At 56.6% G+C, this 27,300-nt stretch overlaps 3 protein-coding genes across 10 annotated transcripts in view; 2 read left to right on the top strand and 1 right to left on the bottom strand.

The window, feature by feature from the left end:
* The window catches only part of SKAP1 (src kinase associated phosphoprotein 1), a 66,014-nt gene extending 56,223 nt beyond the window's left edge, over positions 1-9,791 (top strand). The window contains exons 12-13 of the mRNA XM_071450612.1: positions 8,215-8,328; positions 9,041-9,791. Of these exons, the coding sequence (XP_071306713.1) occupies positions 8,215-8,313 (99 nt within the window). The 3' untranslated portion in view covers positions 8,314-8,328; positions 9,041-9,791. The remainder of the gene's footprint in view (positions 1-8,214; positions 8,329-9,040) is intronic.
* A 293-nt stretch (positions 9,792-10,084) lies between these two features.
* On the bottom strand, positions 10,085-15,769 carry SNX11 (sorting nexin 11). Of its 6 annotated transcripts, XM_071450615.1 has the most exons (8): positions 15,692-15,769; positions 14,797-14,858; positions 14,532-14,580; positions 14,030-14,116; positions 12,655-12,755; positions 12,465-12,563; positions 11,507-11,707; positions 10,085-11,033 (listed from the first exon to the last, which is right to left on the bottom strand). In XM_071450615.1, exons 3-8 carry the CDS (start codon positions 14,550-14,552, stop codon positions 10,748-10,750), a joined length of 795 nt encoding a protein of 264 aa, XP_071306716.1. In that variant the 5' UTR covers positions 14,553-14,580; positions 14,797-14,858; positions 15,692-15,769; the 3' UTR covers positions 10,085-10,747. The 6 variants fall into 6 exon arrangements, with proteins under 6 accessions (XP_071306716.1, XP_071306717.1, XP_071306715.1 ...); XM_071450616.1 differs by lacking the exon at positions 14,797-14,858 and having other exon boundaries at positions 15,692-15,735; XM_071450614.1 differs by lacking the exons at positions 14,532-14,580; positions 14,797-14,858; positions 15,692-15,769 and having other exon boundaries at positions 10,085-10,645; positions 10,730-11,033; positions 14,030-14,525.
* Positions 15,770-16,549: 780 nt separating this feature from the next.
* On the top strand, positions 16,550-23,426 carry CBX1 (chromobox 1). Of its 3 annotated transcripts, none has more exons than XM_071450995.1 (5): positions 16,550-16,707; positions 19,312-19,481; positions 20,507-20,684; positions 21,556-21,650; positions 22,580-23,426. In XM_071450995.1, the coding sequence occupies exons 2-5, from the start codon at positions 19,342-19,344 to the stop codon at positions 22,722-22,724; spliced, it is 558 nt and encodes a 185-aa protein (XP_071307096.1). In that variant the 5' UTR covers positions 16,550-16,707; positions 19,312-19,341; the 3' UTR covers positions 22,725-23,426. The 3 variants fall into 3 exon arrangements, with proteins under 3 accessions (XP_071307096.1, XP_071307095.1, XP_071307097.1); XM_071450994.1 differs by having other exon boundaries at positions 19,309-19,481; XM_071450996.1 differs by lacking the exon at positions 22,580-23,426 and adding an exon at positions 22,285-22,375 and having other exon boundaries at positions 19,309-19,481.
* The last annotated feature ends 3,874 nt before the right edge of the window (positions 23,427-27,300 follow it).

Below are 27,300 nucleotides of genomic sequence, written 5' to 3'. Positions count from 1 at the left end.
TAGTACTTTGCATTTTGCATTTTATAATTCCTACTAAATATTTTTAAATCGAAATTTTCAATTTTTTCGTTTTTAATTTTGTTACATTTTACATTTTGCATTTTGCATTTTAATTTTCATAATTTTTTTTTTACTTTTATATTTACATTTTCATTTTCGTATTTTATATTTTTAAAATATTTTTTATTTTTTATGTTTTATAGCTTATATTTTTTTTTATGTTTTATACTTCATATGTTATATTTTATATATTAGATTTTACTCTTTTCTTACATTTTATATATATTTTTAATATATATTTTTATATATTTTTATATTTTACATTTTTCGTTTTATACTTTATATTTATATTTTAAATTTTTTAAAATTTTATATATTATATTGTAATTTTTACACTTTCTGTTTCCTGTTTTCTATTTTGCATTCTCCCTTCCGCCTCCATTCCGTTCCGTCCGCACCCACCCCTGCCGGCAGATTCGGGAATTTTTCCATGGAAAACCACGGGAGAAACACAGAAACTGCGGGGGGAAAAAAACAATCCCAGAACATCCCAGAAATCCCAGAACATCCCAGGGCTCCTTTCCCCGGGGCTGACCCCAAATCCCGGCGGGAATTCTGCGCATTCCGGACATTCCCGGGCTCCGGTTCCCTCTGGAATCCCTGGAATTCCCGGAATTCCCGAGCCCTTCCCGCAGATCCCAAACAAATCCCGAGTTTAAAACGATCCCCAAAAAAAAAAAAAAAAAACAACCCAAAAAACCCAAATCAAACCAGAAAAGGAGCGGTGGGAAATCCGGGCTGGGGGGAGCCTGGATTTGGGGGGAAAATGGGAATTTCCCAGCTCCAAATCCCCCTGATCCCGCTGGCTCTGCCCTTTTATTCCCGAGTTTTTTAAAATTCCCTTTTCCAACTGCAAAGGAGGGAAAATCCCGGTTTTATGGAAGGGGAAAAAGGGGAATTCAGGATCCCTAAAATGGCTGAAATTCCTGGGAATCGCCCCCAGTAAATGCGGGATTGAACGAAAACCCCGGGAATTGATCCCGAGGGATTCCGGGAGCAGGGAATTCAGGGGATCGGGGGCAAGGATGGGATTCCCAAATCCCTTTTGGGATTCCCAAATCCCTTTTGGGATTCCCGCCCTTTTCCTGCTGCTCCCGGTGGATCTGGGATTCCGGGATGGGGCTGGGAATGGGATCCTCGGGATTCCCTTGGGATTCCCAGCTGGAGGAATGAGGGAATGAGGGAAAAGGGGGAACCAGGGAAAAGGGGGAGCCAGGGAAAAGGGGGAGCCCCCACCAGGGACCCCCGGTTTGGGGCAGGGAGGAAAACCCAATCCCAGGAATCCCAGTTTGGGAGCAGAGTGGGGAACACGTTCCCAGTTCCGCCATTCCCAGTTCTCCCAGTTCCGCCATTCCCAGTTCTCCCAGTTCTGCCATTCCCAGTTCTCCCATTTCTCCCATTTCTCCCCATTCCCAGTTCTCCCAGTTCCGCCATTCCCAGTTCTCCCAGTTCTCCCATTCCCAGTTCTCCCAGTTCCCCATTCCCAGTTCCCCCATTCCCAGTTCTCCCATCTCTCCCCATTCCCAGTTCTCCCAGTTCTCCCAGTCCAGGCCCCTCTCCCAGCTCCGTCCCCAGGGTCCCTCCCCTTTTCCCCACATCCCAAAATTCCCAGTCCCAGGGGATTTGGGATCACCAAATAACCGGGATCAGGAATTCTGCTGGAAAAGGAAGCGGTTGGGATTGGGATCGGGATCGGGATCGGGATCGGGACTGGGATTGGGTTGAAAATCCGGGAAGAAAAGGGGCGTTTCTGCCAATTCCCCCTAAAGCTGCGACGTGTCCGTGTCCCCTTTCCCAATCCCCCTCCCCGCCTTGTCCCCAAATCCCCTTTCCCTGCCCCAAATCCAGGGAATCTCGGGGAACAATCCCGGTGACTCTTGGAGGGGGAAGCGACCCCGGGGTTTTGTCTGCAAAGCGATTTTTGATGGGATTTTGATGGGATTTTAATGGGATTTTAATGGGATTTCTGATCGGATTTTTTTAAAACGGGAATTTTAATCTGATTTTCGAATCGCATTTTGGATCTGATTTTTGATCGGATTTTGGATCCGATTTTGTTTCGGGCCCACCCCGGAACCGGCGCTTGCAGCTCCCGGATCCGCACCCCGCTCCCTTCCCGGGGATTTGGGATTTGGGGTTCGGGGTGGGTGGAACGGCCCCAAACCCGCCCGCGGCGGCTCCGACTCCTCCGCCCGCTCCTCCGCATCAGGCGCGGCTTCAAAGCCCAAAAAGCCGAAAATCATCGGCCTCGGAGCGTGCGATAAACCAAATAAAAAACGCTCCCGCTTTTTTATTTCATTTCATTTCAATTTTTTTCCCCCCCTTTTTTTCCCCCGCTGGGATAGGCGGGAAAGGTTCATATTTTTATTTTTTATTTTTTTTTCCCCTCTCTCTCCCTCACAACTCTGCCATTAACTCGAGCCGGGAAGTTTTTCCCCGTGAAAAACGGCCAATTTCGGCGTTGTTCTCCCCGCTCGGCAGCGGCGTTATTAAAATGCTAATTTAAGGGTGGAAGGAGAAAAAAAAAAGGAAAAAAAAAACCACGAAAAAAAAACCCCAAAAAGCGGAGCTCAATATCTGGCGGTGCCGCAGCCTAATTGCAGCCCATAATGAGCTCTGGAAATGCGAGTGCCCCCGACACACGGAGAGCATCAACAGCCGCCGACACCTCATTAGCGCCCGCCTTCATTAATTCTGCCGACCCCGCGCTGACCCCGCCGGGGGCCGCGGGGCGCAGGTGGAGCCGCGGGAGCGGCCCCGGGGGGAGCGGCGGCGGCGGCGGGGCCGCTCCGGTTGCCGCGGCAACGGCGGGGATGCGGCAGAGCCCGAGCGCTGCCCCGGCCGCGCCGCGGAGCCCCGGGCCCGGCGCCGGCACCGCCGGGGAGCTCGGAGAGCCCGTGCTGGGGGCTCGAGGCCGGTTATGGGGGACTTGAACACCGGTTATGGGGTGTTCGAACCCGGTTATGGGGTGTTCGAACCCGGTTATGGGGGCTGCACACCGGTTATGGGGGGCTCGAGGCCGGTTATGAGGGGCTGCACACCGGTTATGGGGTGTTCGAACCCGGTTATGGGGGACTGCACACCGGTTATGGGGGGCTGCACACCCATTATGGGGGACTGCACACCGGTTATGGGGGGCTGCACACCGGTTATGGGGTGTTTGAACCCGGTTATGGGGGGCTGCACACCGGTTATGGGGGGCTTGAACCCGGTTATGGGGGGCTCGAGGCCGGTTATAGGGGGCTGCACACCGGTTATGGGGGCTGCACACCGGTTATGGGGGGCTGCACACCGGTTATGGGGCTGCACACCCATTATGGGGGACTGCACACCGGTTATGGGGGGCTGCACACCGGTTATGGGGGGCTCGAACCCGGTTATGGGGGGCTGCACACCGGTTATGGGGTGTTTGAACCCGGTTATGGGGGGCTGCACACCGGTTATGGGGTGTTTGAACCCGGTTATGGGGAGCTTCACCCCGATTCCGGCACGTTTCACCCCAACTCTGGCACGTTTCACCCCGATCCTGGAGTGTTTCACCCAAATTCCGGCGCGTTTCCCCCCAATTCCGCCACATTTCCCCCCAGTTCCGGCACATTTCACCCCGATCCCGGCGCGTTTCACCCCAATTCCGCCACATTTCACCCCGATTCTGGCACATTTCACCCCGATTCCGGCACGTTTCACCCCAATTCCGCCACATTTCACCCCGATTCTGGCGCGTTTCACCCCGATTCCGACACATTTCACCCCGATTCTGGCACATTTCACCCCGATTCCGCCACATTTCACCCCGATTCCGGCGCGTTTCACCCCCGTTCCTGCAATCCCCGGAACTCCAAACCCCCGAGTTCTCCTGGAGATGCGAACCCTCGATTCTGGCACATTCCCCCCATTTCTGGTGTATTCCTCCCCAGTTCCTGCACCCCTGAAACTCCAAACCCCCGAGTTCATCCCCCAGGTAATCGTGGAGATGTGAACCCCCCAATTCCTGCGCTTTTCCCCCCAATTCCTGCGCTTTTCCCCCCAATTCCTGCGCTTTTCCCCCAATCCCTGCATTCCTGAACCTCCAAATCCCTTGGGTCCCGCCTATCCCCTTGCTCTCCGCTCATCCCTGCACCCCCAAACCCTCCCTGTACCCCCAAATCCTCCTGGACACCGAATGTTTCAGGGTCCTGAGCATCCCTGCAGTTCCCGCACCCCCGAACCCCCGAACCCGACATTCCTGGACCCCCAAAATTCCTGAATCCCGAGCGTTCCCCAATCCCCGCAGCCCCAAATCCTCTCTGCACCCCCCGGATTCCCCTCGACCCCAAAATTCCTGAATCCCGAGCACCCCTCCAACCCCTGCACCCCCGAACCCCCGAATCCGACATTTCTGCACCCCTGGATCCCCAAAAATTCCTGAATCCCGAGCATCCCTCAATCCCTGCTCATCCCTGCACCCCCTGGATCCCCCTGAACCCCAAAAATTCCTGAATCCCGAGCATCCCTCAATCCCTGCACCCCCGAACCCGGAATCCGACATTTCTGCACCCCCTGGATCCCCCTGAACCCCCAAAATTCCTGAATCCCGAGCATCCCTCAATCCCTGCTCATCCCCGCACCCCTGGATCCCCCTGAACCCCCAAAACCCCTGAACCTCGAGCATCCCCCCCATCCCCGCACCCCGGAACCCCCAAACCCAAACACCCCTGCGCCCCCAAACCCTCCCAGCCACTCCCCCACTCCCTGCAGGTTTTTATCTCGATTTTTTTCCTTTTCCCCGCGCCCCCAAACCCCCGGGAGTCCCGGCGGAACCGCGGCCCTGCCCTCGCCGTGCCCTCGCCGCGCCCCCCGTTCCGCCGTGCACTCCAGATGAACCGGCGGCGGCGGCGGCGGCGGCAATGGCCCTTGAAGCGCGCCGGGGAGGTGATTTAGGAGCGCATTAACGGCGCTGCGGAGCTGCGGCGGCGCCTCTCGGGGCGGGAGCGCGCGGCGCAGATGGGCCCGGCAGATGAAGCGAGCCCGGCACGGCGGCCCCAGCCGCGCCCGCCTCGGGCCCCGGCCGCGAGCAGCGCCGCAAAGAGCAGCGAGGATCAGAGCAGCAACGAGCAACAACGAGCAGCGCCGCGCTCGCCGGGCCTCGGCCGGGAACCGGGATGGAGCCGGGCCCGGGGTCACCCCCGTGTCACCCCAGTGTCACCCCAGTGTCACCCTGATGTCATCCTGGTGTCACCCCCGTGTCACGCCAGTGTCACCCCAGTGTCACCCCAGTGTCACCCCAGTGTCGTCTCAGTGTTACCCCGGTATCACCCCCGTGTAACCCCGGTGTCACCCTGATATCACCCCAGTGTCACGCCGGTGTCATCCCAGTGTCACCCCGGTGTCACCGCAGTGTCGCCTCAGTGTCACCTCAGTGTCACCCCAGGGTCACCCCAGTGTCACCCTGATGTCACCCTGATGTCACCCCGGTGTCGCCCCAGTGTCGCCCCAGTGTCAACCCCGGTGTCACGCTGATGTCATCCCAGTGTCACCCTGATGTCACCCCAGTGTTACCCCCGTGTCCCCCTAGTGTCCCCTCGGTGTCACCCCAATGTCACCCCAGTGTCACCACAGTGTCACCCCCGTGTCACCCTGATATCACCCCAGTGTCACGCCAGTGTCATCCCAGTGTCGCCTCAGTGTCACCCCAGTGTCACCCCAGTGTCACCCCAATGTCACCCCGGGGTCCCTCGGGCAGGGTGGGGTAAATGCTGGGGCTGTGGCTCGGTGTTTTTATGAGGAATGGTCAATTGGGTAAATCCTGGATCTTTGGGACGTGTGGGTTCTGGCGGGTTGGGATGGGACAGATCCCAATGGGATGGGACACGTGGATCCTGTTGGGATCTGATGGATCCTGTTGGGATGGGACATGGAGACTCCACTGGGATGCGATGGATCCTGTTGGGATTGGATGTGGAGACACCAATGAGATGGGACATGGAGACCCCAATGGGATGGGACAGATCCCAATGGGATGGGACACGTGGATCCTGTTGGGATCTGACGGATCCTGTTGGGATGGGACACGTGGATCCTGTTGGGATGGGGACACCTGGACCCCGTTGGGATGGGACCGGTCTTGGTGGGATGGGATTCCCAGTTTGGGGATTCCTGGGATGGGGGGACAGAGTCGGGCTGACCTCAAATCCCATTCCCAGCCACCCCAAATCCAATTCCCAGGAATTCCAGCGACCCCGAATCCACTCCCAGCTCCGCAATGGCGCCAGATTCCCAATTTCCCGATTCCCGCGGATTCCCGGGAATGCGGAGGACGCTGCTCCACTTCCCAACTGTTCCCAGTGCTCCCAGTGTCCCCCACACCACTCCCGGGATCCCTTTTCCCACTCATCCGCTCCTTTCCAATCCTTCCCATGCAATCCCCCAAAATTCCCATAAAATCCCCCCAAAATTCCTATAAAATCCTCCCAAAATTCCCATTAAAAAAAATCCCAAATTCCCATGAAACCCCCCAAAATTCCCTCCCCGCCCAGCGCAGCAGAGCCTTCATTAAGCCCTAATTACCCAAACTCCAGCAAATCCCCATCCTCATCCTCCTCCTCCTCCTCCTCCTCCTCCTCCTCCTCCCGCTCCCCCAAACCCAGGAATTCCAGCGGGCCGGGCAGGAGCGGAGCAGGGTTCAGGCGCCTCCTCCGCCGAGCCGGGGCTCGGCGTTAATGATTTAATAAAAATTAGCATAATTAACGAACATCTGCGCGGGGCCATTTGGCAGCGCCAGCCGAGGAGCGAGCGCCGCTGCCGCCGCTTTTTAATGCGCTTTTAATTCTCCCTGCGCCGCGCGGGGCAAAGCGCAGCTGGGCTGCCGCGGGTCTGGGGCCGCGCGCCCCAAAATCCCGGGATTTGGGAAATTCGGGATGGATTTGGGCCCAGGCTTAGCCCGAGATCCGGCAGGGAAGGAGTTGGGTTTTAAAATCGGGTTTGGGATTGCGTGAACGGCCCAGCCTGCGGGGTTTGGGGATAAATTTGGATTTTAGGGACAAATTCGGATTTTAGGGATAAATTTGGGGGTTTTTCCATCCCCTCGGATGCTGGAAAATCCCGGGATTTCGGAAATTCAGGCTGGATTTAGGCCCAGGCTTAGCCCAAGATGCGGCAGGGAAGGAGTTGGGTTTTAAAATCGGGTTTGGGATTGCGGAATAGCCCAGCCTGCGGGGTTTGGGGATAAATTTGGGGTTTAGGGATAAATTTGGGGTTTTTTCCATCCCCTGGGATGCTGGAAAATCCCGGGATTTCAGGAAATTTGGGCTGGATTTAGGCCCAGGTTTAGCCCGAGATCCGGCAGGGAAGGAATCGGGTTATTTTAAAATCGGGTTTGGGATTGCAGAATGGCCCAGCCTGCGGGGTTTGGGGATAAATTTGGGGTTTAGGGATAAATTTGGGGTTTTTTCCATTTCCTCGGGTGCTGGAAATCCTGGGATTTCGGGGAATTCGGGCTGGATTTGGGCCCAGGTTTAGCCCGAGATTCGGCAGGGAAGGAATTGGGTTATTTTAAAATCGGGTTTGGGATTGCAGAACGGCCCAGCCTGTGGGGTTTGGGGATAAATTCGGATTTTAGGGATAAATTTGGGGGTTTTTCCATCCCCTCGGATGCTGGAAAATCCCGGGATTTCGGAAATTCAGGCTGGATTTGGGCCCAGGTTTAGCCCGAGATCCGGCAGGGAAGGAATCGAGTTTTAAAATCGGGTTTGGGATTGCAGAATGGCCCAGCCTGCGGGGTTTGGGGATAAATTCGGATTTTAGGGATAAATTCGGATTTTAGGGATAAATTCGGGGTTTTTTCCATCCCCTCGGATGCTGGAAAATCCCGGGATTTCGGGAAATTCAGGCTGGATTTAGGCCCAGGTTTAGAGATTCGGCAGGGAAGGAATCGAGTTTTAAAATCGGGTTTGGGATTGCAGAATTGTGGGATTTGGAGTATTTTTTGTAGGATTTGGGGGGTATTTTTGTGGGATTTTTGGGGGGGGGGGGGTTGTGGGATTTGGGGTATTTTTTGTAGGATTTGGGGGGTTTTTTGTGGGATTTTGATATTTTTTTGGTGGGATTTGGGTGTTTTCTGTGGTATTTGGGGTCAGAGCCCAAAGGAAGGGCCTGACCCCGGTGCCGGCCCCACAGGAGTACCCCGGGCACGGGTGGTGGGTGGGGGAGCTCGGCCGGGACATCGGGATCGTCCCCAGGGAATTCCTGGCGCCCGCCTTCGACCTGGAGCCGTGAGCGGGACCGGGACAGGTGAGGCTGTGGGGTCACCTGCGGGCTCTGGGGTCAGGTCTGGGGTCAGGGGTCAGGGGTCAGCCCTGGGGTGCGGGGTCAGGTTTTGGGTTTGGGATTTGGGATTTGGGGAGTGGGGTCGGGGGTTCAGGATTTGGGGTCATGTTTGGGATTTGGGGTTTGGGGTCAGGTTTGGGGTGCAGGGTTTGGGGCCATGGTTGGGATTTGGGGTTTGGGGTCAGGTTTGGGGTTTGGGGTCATGTTTGGGGTGCGGGGTTTGGGGCCATGGTTGGGATTTGGGGTTTGGGGTCAGGTTTGGGGTGCGGGGTTTGGGGTCAGGTCTGGGGTCACGGGTCAGGTTTTGGGATTTGGGGTTTGGGGAGTGGGGTTGGGGGTTCAGGATTTGGGCTTTGGGGCCATGTTTGGGATTCGGGGTTTGGGGTTTGGGGTTTGGGGTCATGTTTTGGGTTTGGGATTTGGGATTTGGGGAGCGGGGTTGGGGGTTCAGGATTTGGGGTCATGTTTGGGATTTGGGGTTTGGGGTCAGGTTTGGGGTGCGGGCTGTGTGGTTTGGGGTTGGGTGTTCAGAGTCAGGTTTTGGGTTTGTGGTCGGGTTTGGGGTTTGGGGTTTGGGGTTTGGGCCGCAGGGTTTTGTATTTGGGGTGTGGGGTCCCGGATCCATGCCCGGCTGTCCGTGGTGTCCTCGTCTCCATCCCCATTTTCCCTGGAACAGGTGGGGCCGGGAGCGGCGGCGTGGGGACAACACCAGCGCAGCCCAGGGCATTCCCTGGGCCCCAAATATCCCAAATATCCCACAAATCCCCCAAATCCCACGGGATTCCCGCAGCAGAGCCACCCGCAGAGGACCCAGCGCTGGCATCGAGCAGAATTATCCCAAAAATCCCTCCTGGAGCCGTTCCGTGGGGAAACCGAGGCACGCATCCCGGTGTTCCCAAAAATCCCAAATGCCCTGGAGATCCCAAACCCAGGTGTTCCCCTGTCCCAAATCCAGATGTTCCCCTATCCCAAACCCAGGTGTTCCCCTATCCCAAATCCAGATGTTTTCCCTCAATAAATCCCTTTCTCCTCTCCAAGTTTGGCCGCTCCAGGAATGGTCGGGAATGGTTGGGAATGGTCGGGAATGGCCCCTTTGCAGTGAGGGTGAATCCAGTGCCTCCTCCTCCTGCTTCTCCTGGCTTTTTTCCTGTTTTTTTCCTGGTTTTTTTCCTGCTTTTCCTGGTTTTTTCCTGTTTTTTTTCCTGCTTCTCCTGGATTTTTCCTGGTTTTTTTCCTGCTTTGGGCCCTGCTGGCCCCAATCCCTCTGGAATTCCCAAACGGGGCTTGGATCCCTCTGGAATTCGGCTCTGATCCCTCTGGAGCCGATCCCTGGATTCAGAATGGATCCCTGGATTCAGAGCGGATCCCTGGATTCAGAGTGGATCCCTGGGATCAGAGCAGATCCATAGGATCTGGGTGGATCCCTGGATTCCGATCCCATCCCGGGCACATCCAGGCCATGGCAGCGACGCGCTCATGAATATTAATGATTTTTAATGAATATTCAAGAGGGGCCCAGCCAATCACAGCCGCACCCGGGGTCCCCAACTCCTCCTGCCATTCCCGCTGTCCCCAAGGGATTCCCAAAATTCCTGGAGCCAAAACCTCCCCAAAAGCCCTGCCTGGGGTGGGGAATTCCCAAATTCCCAAATCCCGAAATTCCCGGCGCTTCTCCCACCCCCGAGCCCGGCGGAAGCCGGAAAATCTCCTCCACTTCCAGTTTGAGTTTTATTCGTTTATTTTAATTTTTATTTCTTTTTATTTCCTGCCCACACCAAGTGCTGAGGGAGGGGAAGACACCAAAACCACGCGCGAGCTGCTCCCGCTTTCCCAAAAATCCCTGGAGCAGCCCCAGAGGGAAGGGGACACAAATTCCGGCCCCATTCTCCCTCTTCCCAGCGGGATGCTCGGCTCAGACTGTCCCAGTCTGGGAATTCCAGAGGGATCTGAGCCCAGTCTGGGGATTCCAGAGGGATCTGAGCCCAGTCTGGGGATTTGAGCCCAGTTTGGGGATTCCAGAGGGATCTGAGCCCAGTCTGGGGGTTCCAGAGGGATCTGAGCAGGAGCAGAGTGAGGAAAACACTGCTGGGAATATCAGGGAATATCGGGGAATATCAGCAATGTGCTGGGGAAGAGCTCGGCCCCGGCTGGGGCCGCATTCCCAGTGCTCCCAGTGCATCCCAGTCCGGCCATCCCAGTGGCGCTGATCCCGCTCCCAGCGAGGCCTGCGGGGCCTGGGGGTGTCCAGAGGGGTCACTCAGTGTCCAGCTGGGAATTCCAGGCTCTCCAGAGGGGTCACTCAGTGTCCAGCTGGGAATTCCAGGCTCTCCAGAGGGGTCACTCAGTGTCCAGCTGGGAATTCCAGGCTCTCCAGAGGGGTCACTCAGTGTCCAGCTGGGAATTTCGGGAATTCCAGGCTCTCCTTAGGGGTCACTCCATGTCCAGCTGGGCACTCTGGGCTGTCCAGAGGGGTCACTCCATGTCCAGTTGGGCACTCAGGGCTGTCCAGGGCGGTCACTCCATGTCCAGTTGGGCACTCAGGGCTGTCCAGGGGGGTCACTGGGTGTCCTGGACGCTCGGGGCTCTCCGGCCGTGCCTCGTCCATGCCCAGGTCACCCCAGTAGGGGAAGCTCTCGAGGCAGCCCTGGGTGCTCCCCAGGCTGGCACAGCTGGAAAACAGAGCAGGGAAAGGGAATGACCCAGGGAATGTCGGGAATTCCCAGGCACGGCCCCACCCAGGCAGCTCCATCCCAGCTGGAAAAGGGGCATGGATATTCCATGGATGTTCCCACCTCAGGGACACTCCAGCTCCCCTGCCTGGGCTCCTCTGCCCTGGGATCCACAGGGAGGAGCTGGGAATGCCCTGGGGTCCGTCCATAGGGAGGAGCTGGGAATGCTCTGGGATCCAGAGGAGCTGGGAATGCCCTGGGGTCCACAGGGAGGAGTTGGGAATGCCCTGGGATCCACGGGGAGGAGCTGGGAATGCCCCGGGATCCACAGGGAGGTCCTGGAGCTGCCCCGGGATCCACGGGGAGGTCCTGGAGCTGTCCCGGGATCCACGGGGAGGTCCTGGAGCTGCTCCGGGCTGCTCCCCCTGCTCCGTTTCCCAGCCCAGCCCCTGCCCCGCTGCCCCTGCCCTCACCTGGCCCCGGGCAGCCCCGCGCCGCCGCTGTCGCCGCGCTGGCCCCAGGCAGGCCCGGCCATGGCGTAGCGCAGGATGGCCTCGGTGACCGAGTGCGGGCCCCGGCCCTGCACGCAGGCCTCGATGGCGGGCACGGGCAGCTGGCTCTGCAGGAACAGGTGCAGGCGGCTGTCGGAGAGCAGCACCGCGCTCTGCAGCACCCTGGGGACAGGCACAGCACGGGGACACGGTCACTGCTGCTGGCACCCGGCAGGGACATGGTCACTGCTGCTGGCACCTGCTGGCACCTGCCACCCCGGGCACACAGGGACACGGCACCGCTGCTGGCACCTGCTGGCACCTGCCACCCTGGGCACACAGGGACACGGCACCTCTGCTGGCACCTGCTGGCACCCTGGGCACACAGGCAGGAAGGACAGCAGGGACACCACAGGGACAGGAGTGGGACAGCAGGGACACCACAGGGACAGGAGTGGGACAGGAGGGACAGCAGGGACAGGAGTGGGACAGAAGGGGGACAGAAGGGGGACACCAGGGTGACCCAGCCCTCCGTGCTGCCACCTCCTGGCCACCCCGGGGCACTGCACCGTCCCCAAATCGCGAGCCCCAAATCCCATCCCCTGAACTCTAAATAACCCCAAATACCAAATAATCCCAGACGCCAAACCCCAAATATCCCAAATCCCAAATATCCCAAATACCAAATAATCCCAAATACCAAATAATCCCAAACTCCAAACCCCAAATATCCCAAATACCAAACCATCCCAAACTCCAAACCCCAAATATCCCAAATACCAAACCATCCCAAACTCCAAACCCCAAATATCCCAAACACCAAATAACACCAAATATCTCAAACTCCAAATCCCCCAAGCCCCAAATCCCAAACCATCCCAAATCCCAAACCATCCCCATCCCAAACCCCAACCAACCCCGACCCCCAACCCCTGCCCACCTCTCCAGGAAGTGCTGCAGCCCCTGCCGGCGCCTCTCGATGAACTCATCCGTGCTCCCCACGAAAAACGCGGATTTTCCCGGCAGCTCCGGCACCGGCCTGGAAAAGTTGGGGTGGAGCTTTGGTCTGGGCGCCGTGGGGACCCCGGGTGCCGTCAGTTTGGGGGGGATCCCGGGAAGCCAGCCCTTACACCAGGCCGGCGTTGCGCTGGAGCTGCCGCCGCAGCCACACGAACTCCCGGTAGCGGCGCCGCACGCACGAGGTCTTGGCGGTGAAGGCCCGGCTGTTGGTCTGGGAGCAGAGGGATCATCAGGGATGGGATCCTCAGGGATCATCAGGGATGGGATCCTCAGGGATCAGGGATGGGATCCTCAGGGATCACTGGGAATGATCACTGGGAGAGATCCCTCAGGGATCCCTGGGAATCACCCCCGGGAGAGATCCCTGAAGGATCACTGGGAATGGTCCCCGAGGATCCATGCGAGTGATCCCTGGGAGAGATCCCTGGAATGATCCCCAAGAGGGATCCCTGAAGGATCACTGGGAATGATCCCTGGGAGGGATCCCCGGGAAGGATCCCTGAAGGATCCCTGGGAATGGTCCCTGAGGATCCCTGTGAGTGATCCCTGCGAGTGATCCCTGGGAGTGATCCCTGGGAGTGATCCCCATGAGGGATCCCCAGGAGAGATCCCCAGGAATGACCCTGGGAGGGATCCCTGGGAATGGTCCCCAGGAGGGATCCAGGACGGGAACGATGCCTGGGATTGATCTCTGGGAATTACCCATGGGCTCAAGGGGCTGGATCTGGCCTGGACAGAGGATCCAGGATGGGAATTCTCCATGGGAACTTCCCGTGGGATCAAGGACCAGGATCTCAGTCCCTGCAGGATCCCCCTGATCCAGGATCCCGAGGATTCCCATCCCCTCCATTCCCCTGGGGACAATCCCGGCCCAGAGCCCAGCCCAGGGCTCATCCCAATCCCAGCCCAGAGCCCGGCCCAGGGCTCATCCCAATCCCATCCCAGAGCCCAGCCCAGGGCTCATCCCAATCCCAGCCCAGAGCCCGTCCTGGGGCTCATCCCAATCCCATCCCCTCCATCCCCTGGGGACAATCCCAGCCCAGGGCTCATCCCAATCCCATCCCCTCCATTCCCCTGGGGACAATCCCAGCCTGGGGCTCATCCCAATCCCATCCCCTCCATCCCCTGGGGACAATCCCAGCCCAGAGCCCATCCCAGGGCTCATCCCAATCCCATTCCCCTGGGGACAATCCCAGCCCAGAGCCCGTCCTGGGGCTCATCCCAATCCCATCCCCTCCATTCCCCTGGGACAATCCCGGCCCAGAGCCCGTCCCGGGGCTCATCCCAATCCCATTCCCCTGGGGACAATCCCAGCCCAGAGCTCATCCCAATCCCATCCCCTCCATTCCCCTGGGACAATCCCAGCCCAGAACCCAGCCCAGAGCTCATCCCAATCCCATTCCCCTGGGGACAATCCCATTCCAGAGCCCGTCCCGGGGCTCATCCCGAGCCCAGCCTCCCCCGTGTGCCCCGTTCCCAGCTCACGTGCAGGAAGATCTTGTAATCCACGTAGGAATTCCAGGAGCCCTCGTTCTGCACGCGCGGGTCCTGCACCCGCACCGTGGTCAGCTCCTGCGGGAGGCCGGGACGGGGCTCAGGGACCATCCCCACCCTGCTGTCCTGGAATGGGACTGGGAACGGGCACCCAGCCCGGCCTGGCTGTTCCAGCTTCCCGGGAACGGCACAGACACCCCCAGACATTCCCAGCCATTCCCATTCCTGCCTTCCCAGCTTCCCAGAAATGGGATCAGGGGCTCAAAAGAACTGGGATCCACCCCATCGCTGCTTTTCCAGTTTCCTGGGAATGGCACAAACATCTCCAGGCACTCCCATGCCCATCCCTGCTTTTCCAGACATTCCCACTCCCAGCTGCCCCGTGGGACTCAGCCCCGCGTTCTCCCAGGAATTGTCCACAGGGATGGAATTCCCAAGAATTCCGCTCGCCCCGGTTCCGGGATTTGGGGGATAAACCAGGAGCGCTCCTCACTTCCTCTCGGTTCTCCAACATCCTAGAGCCAGAGCCCAGCAGGAAACATCTGGGAAAGGAAAAAAAAAAGGGGATTTAGAGAAATCCTTTCTGTGGGTTTTCCACAGATCCTGCAGCCCCCAGAATTCTGGGATACTGCGGTTTTTGGGAAGAATGGAAATCCCTGGAATTTGGGGAAAGCCTCAATTGAAGGTGCTCTGGGATTTCCAGCTTGGGGTTGTTTTCCTCAAATCCGGGATTTTCCAAAGGCTCTGCTGCCTCTCACCTGCCCGGGATTGGGGTTCAAGGAGAGAATTCCAGGGAAATTCCTCATTTCCAGGGAAATGCCTGCCAGGGAAAGTGCTCATTGTTATCGCGGGCTCCTTATCTTTTATCCTGATCCACCCCTGAAAACCTTTCCCAACCCTCCGGAACAGCAGGAATCCTCATTCCCACCCAGAGCCAGAAAAACGGGAATGAACCCCAGTTATTCCTGATTTTCCCTGCAGTGGGTGAGTTCCTGAGGATTTTCATTAACCCCATTTATTCCCTATTTTCCTTGGACACACTAAAACATTGGAAGTGGGGTTTTTTTTCAGGATCTTTTTTCAGGATCTTTTGCCTTCCAGGGAAGGAGAGGATTCCTCATCCCACCCCAATGCCCCGCACCGCAACGAGCCCCAAAACCCCGGGAAAAGCCGGAAAAACGGGAATGAACCCCGATTATTCCTTTCCCACGCTTGGAAAACACCGCGGGGGGAACTCCCGGGGCTGTTTCGCCTTTCCAGGGAAGGAGAAGATTCCTCGGGACAGGGACCGGAGCCGGGCCCGGCCCCAGGCCGGGAGAGGCCGCGGACCGGGGACCGCCACGAGCCCCCAAACCCGGGGAAAAGCCGGGAAAACGGGAATGAGCCCCATTTGTTCCTCTCCCAGGCCGGCTGGAAAACGCCGCGGGGGGAACTGCCGAGGCTCTTTGGGAATTCTCGGGACGGGATCGGAGCCGAGCCCCGAGCCGGACCCAGCCCCGGGCCGGCCCCGCCGGGAGAGGCCGCGGAACGGGGGTGAGCTCATCCCAGCGCCGCCGTCGCCGCCTCCTCCCGGGGGTTTGGGGACACCGGGAGCCCCCGAGGGGACACCGGGAGCCCCTCCAAATCCGCGCCCTCCCCTCAGGGCCCCCTCACCTCGCACAGCCCGCGGCCCCTTTAAGCGGCGGCGGCCCGCGCGCGGTTTTATAGCGCGGGCGGTGCCGGAACTTCCGGTGCAGGGCATGCTGGGAATTGTAGTCCGGGCCCTCCTGTGGTGGCGGGCGCCGCCCCTGCCCTGGCGCAAGGAGGGATATGGAAGGGCTGGAGCACCTGAGGGAGCTGGGAATGTTTATCCTGCAGAAAAGAGGGATCAGGAGGGACCTTCTGGCTCTTCGCAAGTCCCTGACAGATGGGGCAGACGTGGCAGTCAGGCTCTGCTTCCCGGGGACAGGACAGGAGGAAAGGGAACAGCCTCGGGCTGGGCATCAGCAGGAATTTCTCCGTGGAAATGGGGATACCTCACTGGCACAGCTGCCCAGGGCGGTGCTGGAGTCCCCATCCCCAAAGGAATGGTTGGACTTGGCGATCTCAGAGGGCTTTTCCAGCCTGAGCGATTCCAAGATTCCCTAAATAAGATTATTTATGAAACCCATAAACAGGACCTTCCCTGGGCGCTGGCACAGGTTGGGCACAGCCCACTGGAAGTGGCACTCGGGGCTCTGACCTGAGGGACAAAGGCGCTTTTGAGTCACGGCTTGAACTCAAAGACTTTCTCCTCGTTAATGAGTCTAATTTAATTAACAACGGGCAGAACGGAGAGGCCTGACCATCCCGGACTACACCTCCCATCAAGCCCCGCGAGCGCGGCGGACTACACCTCCCATCCGACCTCGCGCGCACGCAGCGCCGCCGCTCTCCGCGGACTACACCTCCCATCACACCTCGCGCCCCACAACGGAACGCACTGCGGCCCGGCGGCGGCGCGGACTTCAGCTCCCGGCGTGCCCCGCGCGGGCGCGGCGCAGGCGCGGTGCGCGCGGCGGGCAGCGGCGCTGGCCGGGCTCTTTTGTTCAGGGCGGCGGACGGAGCGCGGCCAGGCCCGGGCCTCCCCCGACCCCCGTGCGCGCCCCCCGCGCCCCTTCCCTCGGACACCGGCGGCGGGGCTGTGCAAGGTCAGCGGGGAACCGGCACTGGCCGCGGGGGGGGCGCGGCGGCCACTGGCGGCGTGGGGGGGTCGGTGGTGAGGGGGGCGAGGGGGGGCGGGGCGGCCCTGGGGGGAGGGGAGGAGGGGGGAGGGGGGAAAGGGGGGCTGGGGGGGGGGGAGGAGAGTGAGGGGGGGGGTTGGGGGCGGAGAGGGGAGAGGGGAGAGGGGATGGGGTCAGTGAGGGGCTCGGGGAGGGGGCTCGGGGCTGGGGTCGGTGTAGGGACCGATTTTGGGGTGATGGAGGCAGTGCAGGGATGGATTTGGGGCTGGGGTCGGTGTAGGGACAGATTTGGGGGTGATGGATTTAGGGATGTGGGGCTGGGGTCAGTGTAAGAATGAATTCGGGGTGATGAGGAGGGGATTTGGGGATGGAGTCAGTGTAGGGATGGATTTGGGGTAATTAGGAATAAATTTGGGGCTGGGGTCAGTGTAAGAATGAATTCGGGGTGATGAGGAGGGGATTTGGGGCTGGGGTCTGTAGGGAGGGATTTTGGGGTGATGGGGTCAGTGTAGGGATGGATTCGGGGTGATGGAGAGGGGATTTGGGGCTGGGGTCAGTGTAGGGATGGATTCGGGGATGGAGTCAGTGTAGGAATAAATTTGGGGCTGGGATCGGTGTAGGGGAGGGTTTTAGGGCTGGGGTCAGTGTTGGGACAGATTTTGGGGTGATGGAGAGGGGTTTGAGGAGGAATTTGGGGATCAGTGCAGGGATGGATTCTGGGTGACAGGGAAGGGGTCAGTGATGGGTTTTGATTTGTGAGGGGAAAAAAGTGGGAATTGTGGAGGAAAAGGGGGAATTTGCGAGGGGTAAAAAGTGGGATTTGTGGAGGAAAAGGGGGAATTTTGAGGGGTAAAAGTGGGATTTGTGGAGGGAAAAAGGGATTTGCGAGGGGTAAAAGTGGGATTTGTGGAGGAAAAGGGGATTTGCGAGGGGTAGAACTGGGATTTTGGGGGCCGGGGCTGCAAACACCCCGCGTTGTGAGGGGAAGGGGTCTGGATGGGAAGCGGGACCGGGCAGGGACAAGCGACAGCTTTTGGCGGGAAACGGGAAAAATCCCGGGAATCCGGGCTCGGAAAGGGAATTCAGGAATTCGGGGCGGAGCTGGGGTCGGGAATGTGCTGGGAGGGCAGGAGGAGCTGCCTTGGGGGAACCCTGCCGGAATTTTGGGAGCCGGGAAAGGTTTGTGGGGTCCCGGCGGGATTCGCGTGCCTGGAGAAGGAGCTGGGAAAGCTTTTCCCAGGAAAAAGCGGATTTGGAATCGGGGTTATCCTGGGAATCCTGCGGGGGGATTTTGGGGGCGAGGAGAAGGGAATTGTCCCTGGGATGGGGATGGGTTTGGGAGCAGCTTCCCATAAAACTGAGGGGTCCCAGGATAAAAATTGGGATTCTGGCGGGATAACTCTGGGATCTGCTGTGAGAGAGGCTGGAAGGGTGGGAAGGGAAGAGGGATAAATCCCAAAATTCCTCCGGAAGCTGGGAGGGGAGGGGAGGGTCGGGCTCCTGGAATCCACGGAACTCAGCTGGGAAATGCCCAAAAAGCCCTGGGAATTGGAATGCAGCCCTTGGGAATTCCTTGTGGGAATCTGGGAGAAAAATAGATCCCAGAAAATGCCCCAAAATGTTCAGAATCCAGGCTCTTCCCATCTCTGGATCCAGAGCTTTTCCAGCTCGGAATCCAGAATATTCCCAGCTCTGAATCCAGAATATTCCCAGCCAGCGCTGGGTGGAATTTCGGGAATTTTTGATTCCCTGAACAGCTCTGGGATGAATGAGCTGGAAAAATTTGGGAAAGGCTGGGAAAAAGAAAACAAAAAAAAAAAAACCTGGAGCAGATTTTAGGAAAGAAAATTGTCATGGAATTGCTGGAATTGAAGAGCGGGGAAGGCAGAAATCCAAATCTTTGTGTCAAAATCCACTGGGATTGCTCCAGGAGTTCCCACCTGGATTCCTGCCCTGATCCCAGCTTTTTTTTTTTTACCTGTTTTTGGTGGGAATATCTCAGTGTTCCCAGGGAATATCCCAGTATTCCCAAGGAGCTCCAGCAGGGCAAGAAGAGAGGAACATGGGTGGAGAAATCCTAAGGAAAATCCCAGTGTGCCAGGGTGGGAATATCCCAGTGTGCCAGGGTGGGAATATCCCAGTGTTCCCAAGGAGCTCCAGTGGGGTCAGGGAGAATATCTGGGACAGGAAAATCCCAGTGTTGCCAAGGATTTCCTATCCCAGGGAATATCCCAGTGTTCCCAAGGAAAATCCCAGTGCTCCCAAGGAGCTCCAGCAGGGCAAGAAGAGAGGAACATGGGTGGAAAAATCCTAAGGAATATCCCAGTATTGCCAAGGAATATCCCAGTGTTCCCAGGGAAAATCCCGGTGTGCCAGGGTGGGAAATCCCATTCCCACCTGGAAGCAGATCCTGGCGGGATTCCCCCTCAATCCCAGTGTGGGATCCAAGGAATTCCCTGCTGCTGCAAAGGGGCCCCAATCCCCCCGGCTCATCCCAAACCAGCATCCCCAGCACTCCCAGCATTCCCGGATTCCCACAATCCCGGATTCCCGCCGTGTCCCCCGCAGCAGCCCGGGAAAGCGGAGAAGCTGGCCAGCACAATGGGAAAAAAGCAGAACAAGAAGAAGGTGGAGGAGGTGCTGGAGGAGGAGGAGGAGGAGTACGTGGTGGAGAAGGTGCTGGACCGGCGCGTGGTCAAGGGCAAGGTGGAATACCTGCTCAAGTGGAAGGGCTTCTCCGAGTGAGTCCTCATTGCCCATGGATCCGCCCTGGAATGGGATGGGGTGGGATGGGGGCTCCTCCTGCCCCGGGGGGGACACGGGAAAAGGGGGAAATCCCCATGGTCCGGAAAAATCACGGGGTTCCCACAGAAATCACGGGGTTCCCACAAAAATCATGTTATTCGCAAGGGATTTCTTACCCCAGGGAGAACAGGGAGGGAAATCGTGGAAAATCCTGGTGTTCCCACAAAAATCACATTGCTCCCGAGGATTTCTCATCAAAGGGAGAGCAGGGAGGGAAAATTGTGGAAAATCCTGGTGTTCCCAAGGAAAATCCCGGGGTTCCCACAAAAATCCCGGTGTTCCCGAGGATTTCTTACCCCAGGGAGAGCAGGGAGGGAAATCGTGGAAAATCCTGGTGTTCCCACAAAAATCAGTTATTCCCAAGGATTTCTCATCAAAGGGAGGGCAGGGAGAAAAATTACTGGAAAATCCCAGTGTTCCCACAAAAATCATGTTGTTCCCAAGGATTCCCCATCCCAGGGAGAGCAGGGAGAAAAAATCCTGGAAAATGCCGGTGTTCCCAAGGATTTCCCATGCCAAACAGGGAGGAGAGAAAATCCTGGAAAGCGCCAGGGTGGGAATATCCCATTGCCACCTGGAAACAGATCCTGGGGGGATTTCCCCCCTCAATCCCAGAGTGGGATCCAAGGAATTCTCTCCTGAGAAGGGAATTTCCTGCCTTTCCTCCGAGCCCTGAATCCGGAGTTTTCCCAGCCAGCGCCGGGTGGATTTTTGGGAATTTTTGATTCCCTGAACAGCTGTGGAAGCTGAGGAAAAAAAACAACTCTGGGATGAAGAGGTGGATAAACATCCCAGAGTGTCCATGATCCAGGAAGGGGAATTGGATGTGGGATTGGATCCAGCATTCCCACCCGGATCAGCCCAAACACCCCAAACCCCGGCGGTGCCGCATCCTGGGGTTCCTGGGCTGGGGAAAGCTGGGAAAAGCGGGAAAAAAACCGGGATTTGTGTTTGCTGGCAGCGAGGACAACACCTGGGAGCCCGAGGAGAACCTGGACTGCCCGGATCTGATCGCGGAATTCCTGCAGTCCCAGAAAACCGCCCACGAGAGCGAGAAATCCGAGGGCAGCAAGCGCAAGGCCGAGTCCGACACGGAGGACAAAGGGGAGGAGAGCAAACCAAAGAAGAAGAAGGAGGAGGTGAGGCCGCAGTGGGACCCTGGACAAAGGGATTCCAAGGAAAATCCCTGGAAAAGCCATTCCAAGGGGCTTTTCCAAGGAATGGGAGGCTGGAGGTTTGGGAAGGGGGAAGGAGGGGATGGCTGAGCTTGGCTTGGCGAGTTTCCCAGTCTGGGTTCCCAGTCTGATCCCAGTTTAACCAGTTCCCTGTGTCCTGTCCCTCCATCCCTTATCCCAGTCCCTCTCCAGCTCTCCCTGGATCTGATCCCAGTCTGGGTTCCCAGTCTGGTTTCCCAGTCTGTTCCCAGTCTGTTCCCATTCTGATCCCAGTCTGGTTTCCCAGTTTGGTTTCCCAGTCTGGTTTCCCAGTCTGTTCCCAGTCTGTTCCCAGTTTGGGTTCCCAGTCTGGTTTCCCAGTCTGGTTTCCCAGTCTGGTTTCCCAGTCTGGTTTCCCAGTCTGATCCCAGTTTGAGTTCCCAGTCTGTTCCCAGTCTGGTTTCCCAGTCTGATCCCAGTCTGAGTTCCCAGTCTGATCCCATTCTGGTTTCCCAGTCTGATCCCAGTTTGAGTTCCCAGTCTGTTTTCCCAGTCTGATCCCATTCAGGTTTCCCAGTCTGATCCCAGTCTGTTTTCCCAGTCTGGTTTCCCAGTCTGGTTTCCCAGTTTAACCAGTTCCCCATGTCCTGTCCCTCCATGCCTTATCCCAGTCCCTCTCCAGCTCTCCCTGGCTCCTTCCCTTCTCCAGCTGAGCATTCCCAGCTCTCCTGGAGCCCTGGGGGCCTCCCCACATCCCTGGAACCCCGGCCTGATCCTCCCTGCCCCTCCCAGAGCCGGGAATGTCGCCCTGGCAATTCACCCATGGAATTCTCTCCCTCTTTTCCCCCTTTCCCAGTCGGAGAAACCGCGAGGCTTCGCGCGAGGCTTCGAGCCCGAGCGGATCATCGGAGCCACGGACTCCAGCGGGGAGCTGATGTTCCTGATGAAGTGGTGAGGGCTCCAGGGCTGCTCCCAGGGCACCCTCGGGATCATCCCTGAGTGCCCTGCCCGCTTCTGGAGGGGCTGGAGCGCGGCCAGGGAAGGGTTTGGAGCTCCGGGAGTGGGGATGTGGGAATGCTGGTCCTGGAGAAAGGGGGGATCGGGACAGGAGGGGGCGTCAGGGCTCCGATCCCAGGGAAGGGTTCGGAGCTCCAGGAGTGGGGATGTGGGAATGCTGGTCCTGGAGAAAGGGGGGATCGGGACAGGAGGGGATGTCAGGCTCCGATCCCAGGGAAGGGTCAGGGTTTAAGTTTGGGGTTCAGGGTTTGGGGTCTGTGGGTCATCCTGAGCCCCTCAGGAATTCCATTCCCCTTCTGGTCCCTGATTTTTCCCATTCCTCATTTTCTCCCCTCCCTTTTCTGCCTTCCTCTTCCTCCTGCATCCCAAGAAACACTCGGACAAGGCTGACCTGGTGCCCACCAAAGGCCAGGGTCAGGGGTTAGGATTTAGGGTTAGAGTTAGGGGTTAGGATCTGGGCTTAGGATTAGGGTCAGGTCTTAGGGTTCCCTGGGTCATCCAAGGAATTCCATTCTCCTGCTGCTCCCCCATTTCTCCTGTTCCCTCCCTGACTCCTCTCCCTTTACAGGAAGAACTCTGACGAGGCCGACCCAGTGCCCACCAAGGGTTTAGGGTCAGGGTTAGGGGTCAGGGTCAGGGTTTAGGGTTTGGGTCAGAGTTAGGGGTCTCTGGGGTATCAGGAGAGCTCCATTCTCCTCTGCCCTTACAGGAAGAACTCTGACGAGGCTGACCTGGTGCCCACCAAGGGTCAGGGTTAGGGGTCAGGGTTTAGGGTCAGGCTTTGGGGTCAGGATCAGGGTTTAGGGTCAGGGATTAGGGGTCTGTGGGACTCAGGAGAGCTCCATTCTCCTCTGCCCTTACAGGAAGAACTCTGACGAGGCCGACCTGGTGCCCGCCAAGGAAGCCAACATCAAGTGCCCGCAGGTGGTGATCTCGTTCTACGAGGAGAGGTTGACATGGCACTCGTACCCCTCAGAGGACGATGACAAGAAAGAGGACAAGAACTAAGCCCCGCTGGCCCCGCTCCGGGCAGCTCTGGGGGTTCTATTTTGGGAAGAAGATCCGAACTTTTGTGGGCTGTGAGCACAGGAGGGGTTTGGAGGCGCCCTGGAAGGGCCCCCAGGCCGGGCTCTGTGCCCTGCGGCCGCTCCTCTGCTCCCTCCGTGCCCATGTTGCCCAGGATGCCCTGGATTCCACTGGGATGGATGGGGAGGGAGGGAGCGCCCAGGGGGACGTGGAGGCTTGGGGTGGGTGGGAACGGAGGGTGGGGAGGGGTCTCGGAGCAGTGGGAGCGGAAGCAAAGCCCCTTCCATGAAGGACTCGCCGGGATGGCCGGGATTGGGACTGGGATTGGGACTGGGACTGGGATTGGGACTGGGATTGCAGATGGATCCTGCTCCCCCCAGAGCCCATCCCACAGCCCCAGCCTGGTTCCCAATAGTGTTAACTCTGCATTTTTAAGGCGTAGCATGTGTGTAGGTCTTTTGATTCGGATCTTTATTTTCCATTTATTTTCCTTTTTAATTTTTTTTCTTTGTTTCCTTTTTTTTTTTTTTTTTGCTATTTCCTGGTGTTATCCTTTGGGAAGGAAGGGAGGGATATTTTGGGGGGAATTCAATCACTTTTAATCAAGGAGGGAAATGAGGTCTGGTGATGACGTTCCCAGATAGTTTCCATATTTTGGGGGTTGTTTTGTTTGGTTTTTTTTTTTTTTAAAAAAAAAGAACCTGAATTCGGGTTTTTTTTTTCTTTTTTCCTAAAAAAGAACCTGAATTCAGTGAAGAAAATCAATGTACTAAAAAAAAAAAAATTAAGGGAGGAAGGGAGAAGATCCCAGAATTGCTGCCAGAACTGGGGACAGAGACACTGAAAACTGTGAATGTCCAAAATCTCCGGAGCTGATCCTCGAGCGATTTTTAGGGGGAACTTTTGGGGAAGAGGGGGAGGGAATTTTTGGGGTGGGAGGGGGGACGAAGGGGAGACTTTGTGAAAATGCAACTTTGTGATTCTGTATCGTCCTGCAGCAGAACTGCCACTCCTGACACGTGCATTGTATGGGGGGGGATGGACTTCAACCCTTTTATTGCCTTTTTAACCCTTTTTTTTTGTGTTTGTTTTTCCGTTCTAAGGTGCTATTTCTCCAAATTAGGGGGGAAAATCCCCCCCCCCCAAAAAAAAAAGATTTCCTGAATTTCTGACCACTCCTTTTTCTCACTCTGGATTTTCCTGCCCAGCCAGCAGGGAGGGAATGTGGGAGGGAGAGGAACCAACAGCAGCACAAGCAAAACTCCAATCAATCCCAATTTCTCCCCGAATGGAGGCTGGGAGCTGCTGCTTTCCCAGAACCTCGGGGGGGGTTTTTGATTTTTGAAATCAGATTTATTTCCCAAATCCTGAACTATTTAAGTGACTCCAGGGGTGGGATCTCGAGGTGCATTGTACAAACCTTTTTTATGAGCATGTGTTTGGGTTCCTGTGCAAAAATCCGTGTGCAAATGTAAAAGTTCGTGTTTGGATTTTAACTTCATACCGAGCTCTGTCCAGTTTTTATTTTGGTTTTTTTGTTTTGTTTTGCCTTTTTTTTTTTTTTTTTGTCTCAATAAAATTTTAGATTTATAATCCTGATTTTAAATTTTTTTTTTTAATAACTTTGGTTTTAGCCTTTATTTTTTAATCGTTTCTTTACCTTGCTCCCTTTCCTCCAGCCATGAGTGACCAGGTAGAGCAGGACACGGAGGGAAGGTGAGAGCCCTGAGCCAGGTTAGAGCTTTGGAGAAGGTTCTGGAGCAGGTTCTGGGTTAATCTTGGCCTCCCCGGCTGCAGAGGAGAGCCCTGAGCCCTGCCTGGGAGCGGGTAAGTGACCTTGGGTTCCCTGCTCGGGGCCTGGGGGCGCTGGGAGGGACCTGGCAGGGCTGGGGATGGGGCACGGAGGGGTCTGAGGGCCTGGAGGAGGAGGAGGAGGAGGAGGAGGGTGGGGTTTATTGGTGGAGGAAGAGGAGGGTTCTTGGATGAGGAGGAAGGTTCTTGGAGGATGAGCAGGGGAATCGTTCTTGGATGAGGATAATGGCTCCTGGAGGAGGATGATGGTTCTTGGATGAGGATGGTGGCTCCAGGAGGAGGAGGAGGATGATGGTTCTTGGATGAGGATGGTGGCTCCTGGAGGATGATGATGGTTCTTGGATGAAGATAATGGCTCCTGGAGGAGGATGATGGTTCTTGGATGAGGATGGTGGCTCCAGGAGGAGGATGATGGTTCTTGGATGAAGATAATGGCTCCTGGAGGAGGATGATGGTTCTTGGATGAAGATAATGGCTCCTGGAGGAGGATGATGGTTCTTGGATGAGGATGGTGGCTCCAGGAGGATGATGATGGTTCTTGGATGAGGATGGTGGCTCCTGGACGAGGAGGAAGAGGAGGAAGGTTTTTCGAAGACAAGGAGGGCAATGGTTCTTGGATGAGGATGGTGGCTCCTGGAGGATGATGATGGTTCATGGTGGCCATGGTGGTTTTTGGATGAGGAGGAAGGTTCTCGGAGGATGAGCGGGGGAATCGTTCTTGGATGAGGATGGTGGCTCCAGGAGGAGGAAGAGGATGATGATGGTTCTTGGATGAGGATAATGGCTCCTGGACGAGGAGGAAGAGGAGGAAGGTTCTTCGAAGACAAGGAGGGCAATGTTTCTTGGATGAGGATGGTGGCTCCTGGAGGATGGTTCATGGTGGCCATGGTGGTTCTTGGATGAGGAGGAAGGTTCTCGGAGGATGAGCGGGGGAATGGTTCTTGGATGAGGATGGTGGTTCCTGGAGGAGGAAGAGGAGGATGATGATGGTTCTTGGATGAGGATGGTGGCTCCTGGAGGAGGAAGGTTCTTTGAGGACAAGGAGGGCAATGTTTCTGGATGAGGATAATGGCTTCTGGAGGAAGATGGTGATTCCTGGAGGAGGAAGATGACTCCTGGAGGAGGAGGGTTCCTGGAGGATGATGATGGTTCCTGGAGGATGATGCTGGTTCCTGGAGGAAGATGGTGCCTCCTGGAGGAGGATGGTGGCTCCTGGAGGATGATGATGATGGTGCCTCCTGGAGGATGATGATGGCTCCTGAAGGATGATGATGGTTCCAGGAGCAGGATGGTGGCTCCAGGAGGAAGAGGACGGAAGCTGGAGGGTGGATCCCAGGAGGAGCCGTGGATCCCTCCCCGTGAGCTCCGTCCCTGTGGGGTTTTCTGCCAGCGGGGACCCCAGCCCAAGCCTGGCCCTGAGGAATGTCCGGAATCCCCACCCAGGAGGAGAGCGAGGAGCACCTCGGGTCCAGTGTGGGTCCAGTGTGGGTCCAGTGTGGATCCAGCGTGGGTCCAGCGTGGGTCCAGCGTGGGTCCAGCGTGGGTCCAGTGTGGGTCCAGCGTGGGTCCAGCGTGGGGTTACTGCGGAGCTCATGTGGACGCTTTTTGCTCCTTCTTCTCCTTTTCCTTCCCTTTTTCCTCCTTCTCCTTTCTTCTCCTTCTCCTTTCTTCTCCTTTTTCTTCCTTCTCTTCTTCTCCTCCTCCTTCTCCATGCCCTGCAGAGCTGGAACAGCTCCCTCCCATCCCAGCTGGACCTGGAGCTGCAGTGATGGCAGAAAATCCCCAAATTCCCACAGTTTCATCCCAAACCCCTGGAATCCCCAATAAAACCCCTGGAGCCGAGGCTGGTACAGTGAATAAGCCGTTTTTATTTTTTTGTCCTGTGCTCACAACAATCTCTCTTCTCTCCCTGACAGGTCACAGATCATTCAAATCAAAATAAGTTTCTAAGAGGAAACAAAAAGAAATAATTTAAACACACGCACAGGGCTCTCTCTGCATTCCAACCTCCCCACACCCCAACTCTTGTGCTTCATTCCCGGGGGGCCGCGGGGGCTCGGGGCTCCCGGCCGGCCCATCCCAGCTCCAAGCATTCCCAAAAAAACCTGGAAAACATTCCCACAAACCCACACTCATCTTGCCAGCGGGCCTTCCCTGCTGCTTTCCCAGGTGGAAGCCCCACCCCGGGATCCTCCCTGGATCCCGTGCACAGGACTGGCTCGGAAAAGCCGTTATTTTCATTTTATTCATTTTATTTTTTTTTTTTTAAGCTTTTTTTTTTCCACTTTTTTTTTTTTTTTTAATTTCTATTTTTTTTTTTTTCTGGTTGCTGGTAAAGTCAGAACACTCCCAGCTGTGCTATATGGAAATACAGCTCTAGGATGGTCTCCGAGGTGTGGAGACCTGACAGTGATCAAGGCACTACCCCCACCCCCCTCCTGAAAAACAAAGGAAGTCAGACCAACACCTCTAGGGACAGAAGAGAATCCTATAATGTGATCACACGGTTACACGGAATCTTTATGGCAAAGAGAACATTGAGCAGCTTTGAACGTTTGGGCTTCTCCCTTTTTTTTTTGGCTTTTTTTTTCTTTTTTTTTTTTTTTGTAATTTTTTTTTAGGTTTTTTTTGTTTTGTTTGTTTTTTACTCAACACAAGCACTTCTAGACCCTAAAAGGGGGAGGGAAAAAGTCAAGGCTGGAACCCCCAGAGAACCCAAGCGTGGTTGTGGGACGGGGCCCTGCAG

Source organism: Agelaius tricolor, unplaced genomic scaffold (assembly GCF_023055355.1).
Source record: "Agelaius tricolor isolate 1412-34295 unplaced genomic scaffold, bAgeTri1.0.p SCAF_31, whole genome shotgun sequence".
Lineage (NCBI taxonomy): Eukaryota > Metazoa > Chordata > Aves > Passeriformes > Icteridae > Agelaius > Agelaius tricolor.
This window is presented reverse-complemented; position numbering and strand designations above follow the sequence as displayed.

What these genes read in the sequence shown, in the direction of transcription:
- SNX11 (XM_071450613.1), bottom strand. Translation starts at nt 14,245, where the DNA reads ATGTCTGGGGGTGTCTGTGCCGTTCCCGGGAAGCTGGAACAGCCAGGC. An exon ending in CAGCGCAACGCCGGCCTGGT is followed by an intron (nt 12,564 to 12,654) that starts GTAAGGGCTGGC and finishes CAACTTTTCCAG; the next exon opens with GCCGGTGCCGGAGCTGCCGG. An exon ending in CTGCAGCACTTCCTGGAGAG is followed by an intron (nt 11,708 to 12,464) that starts GTGGGCAGGGGT and finishes GCCTGTCCCCAG; the next exon opens with GGTGCTGCAGAGCGCGGTGC.
- CBX1 (XM_071450995.1), top strand. Translation starts at nt 19,342, where the DNA reads ATGGGAAAAAAGCAGAACAAGAAGAAGGTGGAGGAGGTGCTGGAGGAG. An exon ending in AAGTGGAAGGGCTTCTCCGA is followed by an intron (nt 19,482 to 20,506) that starts GTGAGTCCTCAT and finishes GTTTGCTGGCAG; the next exon opens with CGAGGACAACACCTGGGAGC. An exon ending in CTGATGTTCCTGATGAAGTG is followed by an intron (nt 21,651 to 22,579) that starts GTGAGGGCTCCA and finishes CTGCCCTTACAG; the next exon opens with GAAGAACTCTGACGAGGCCG.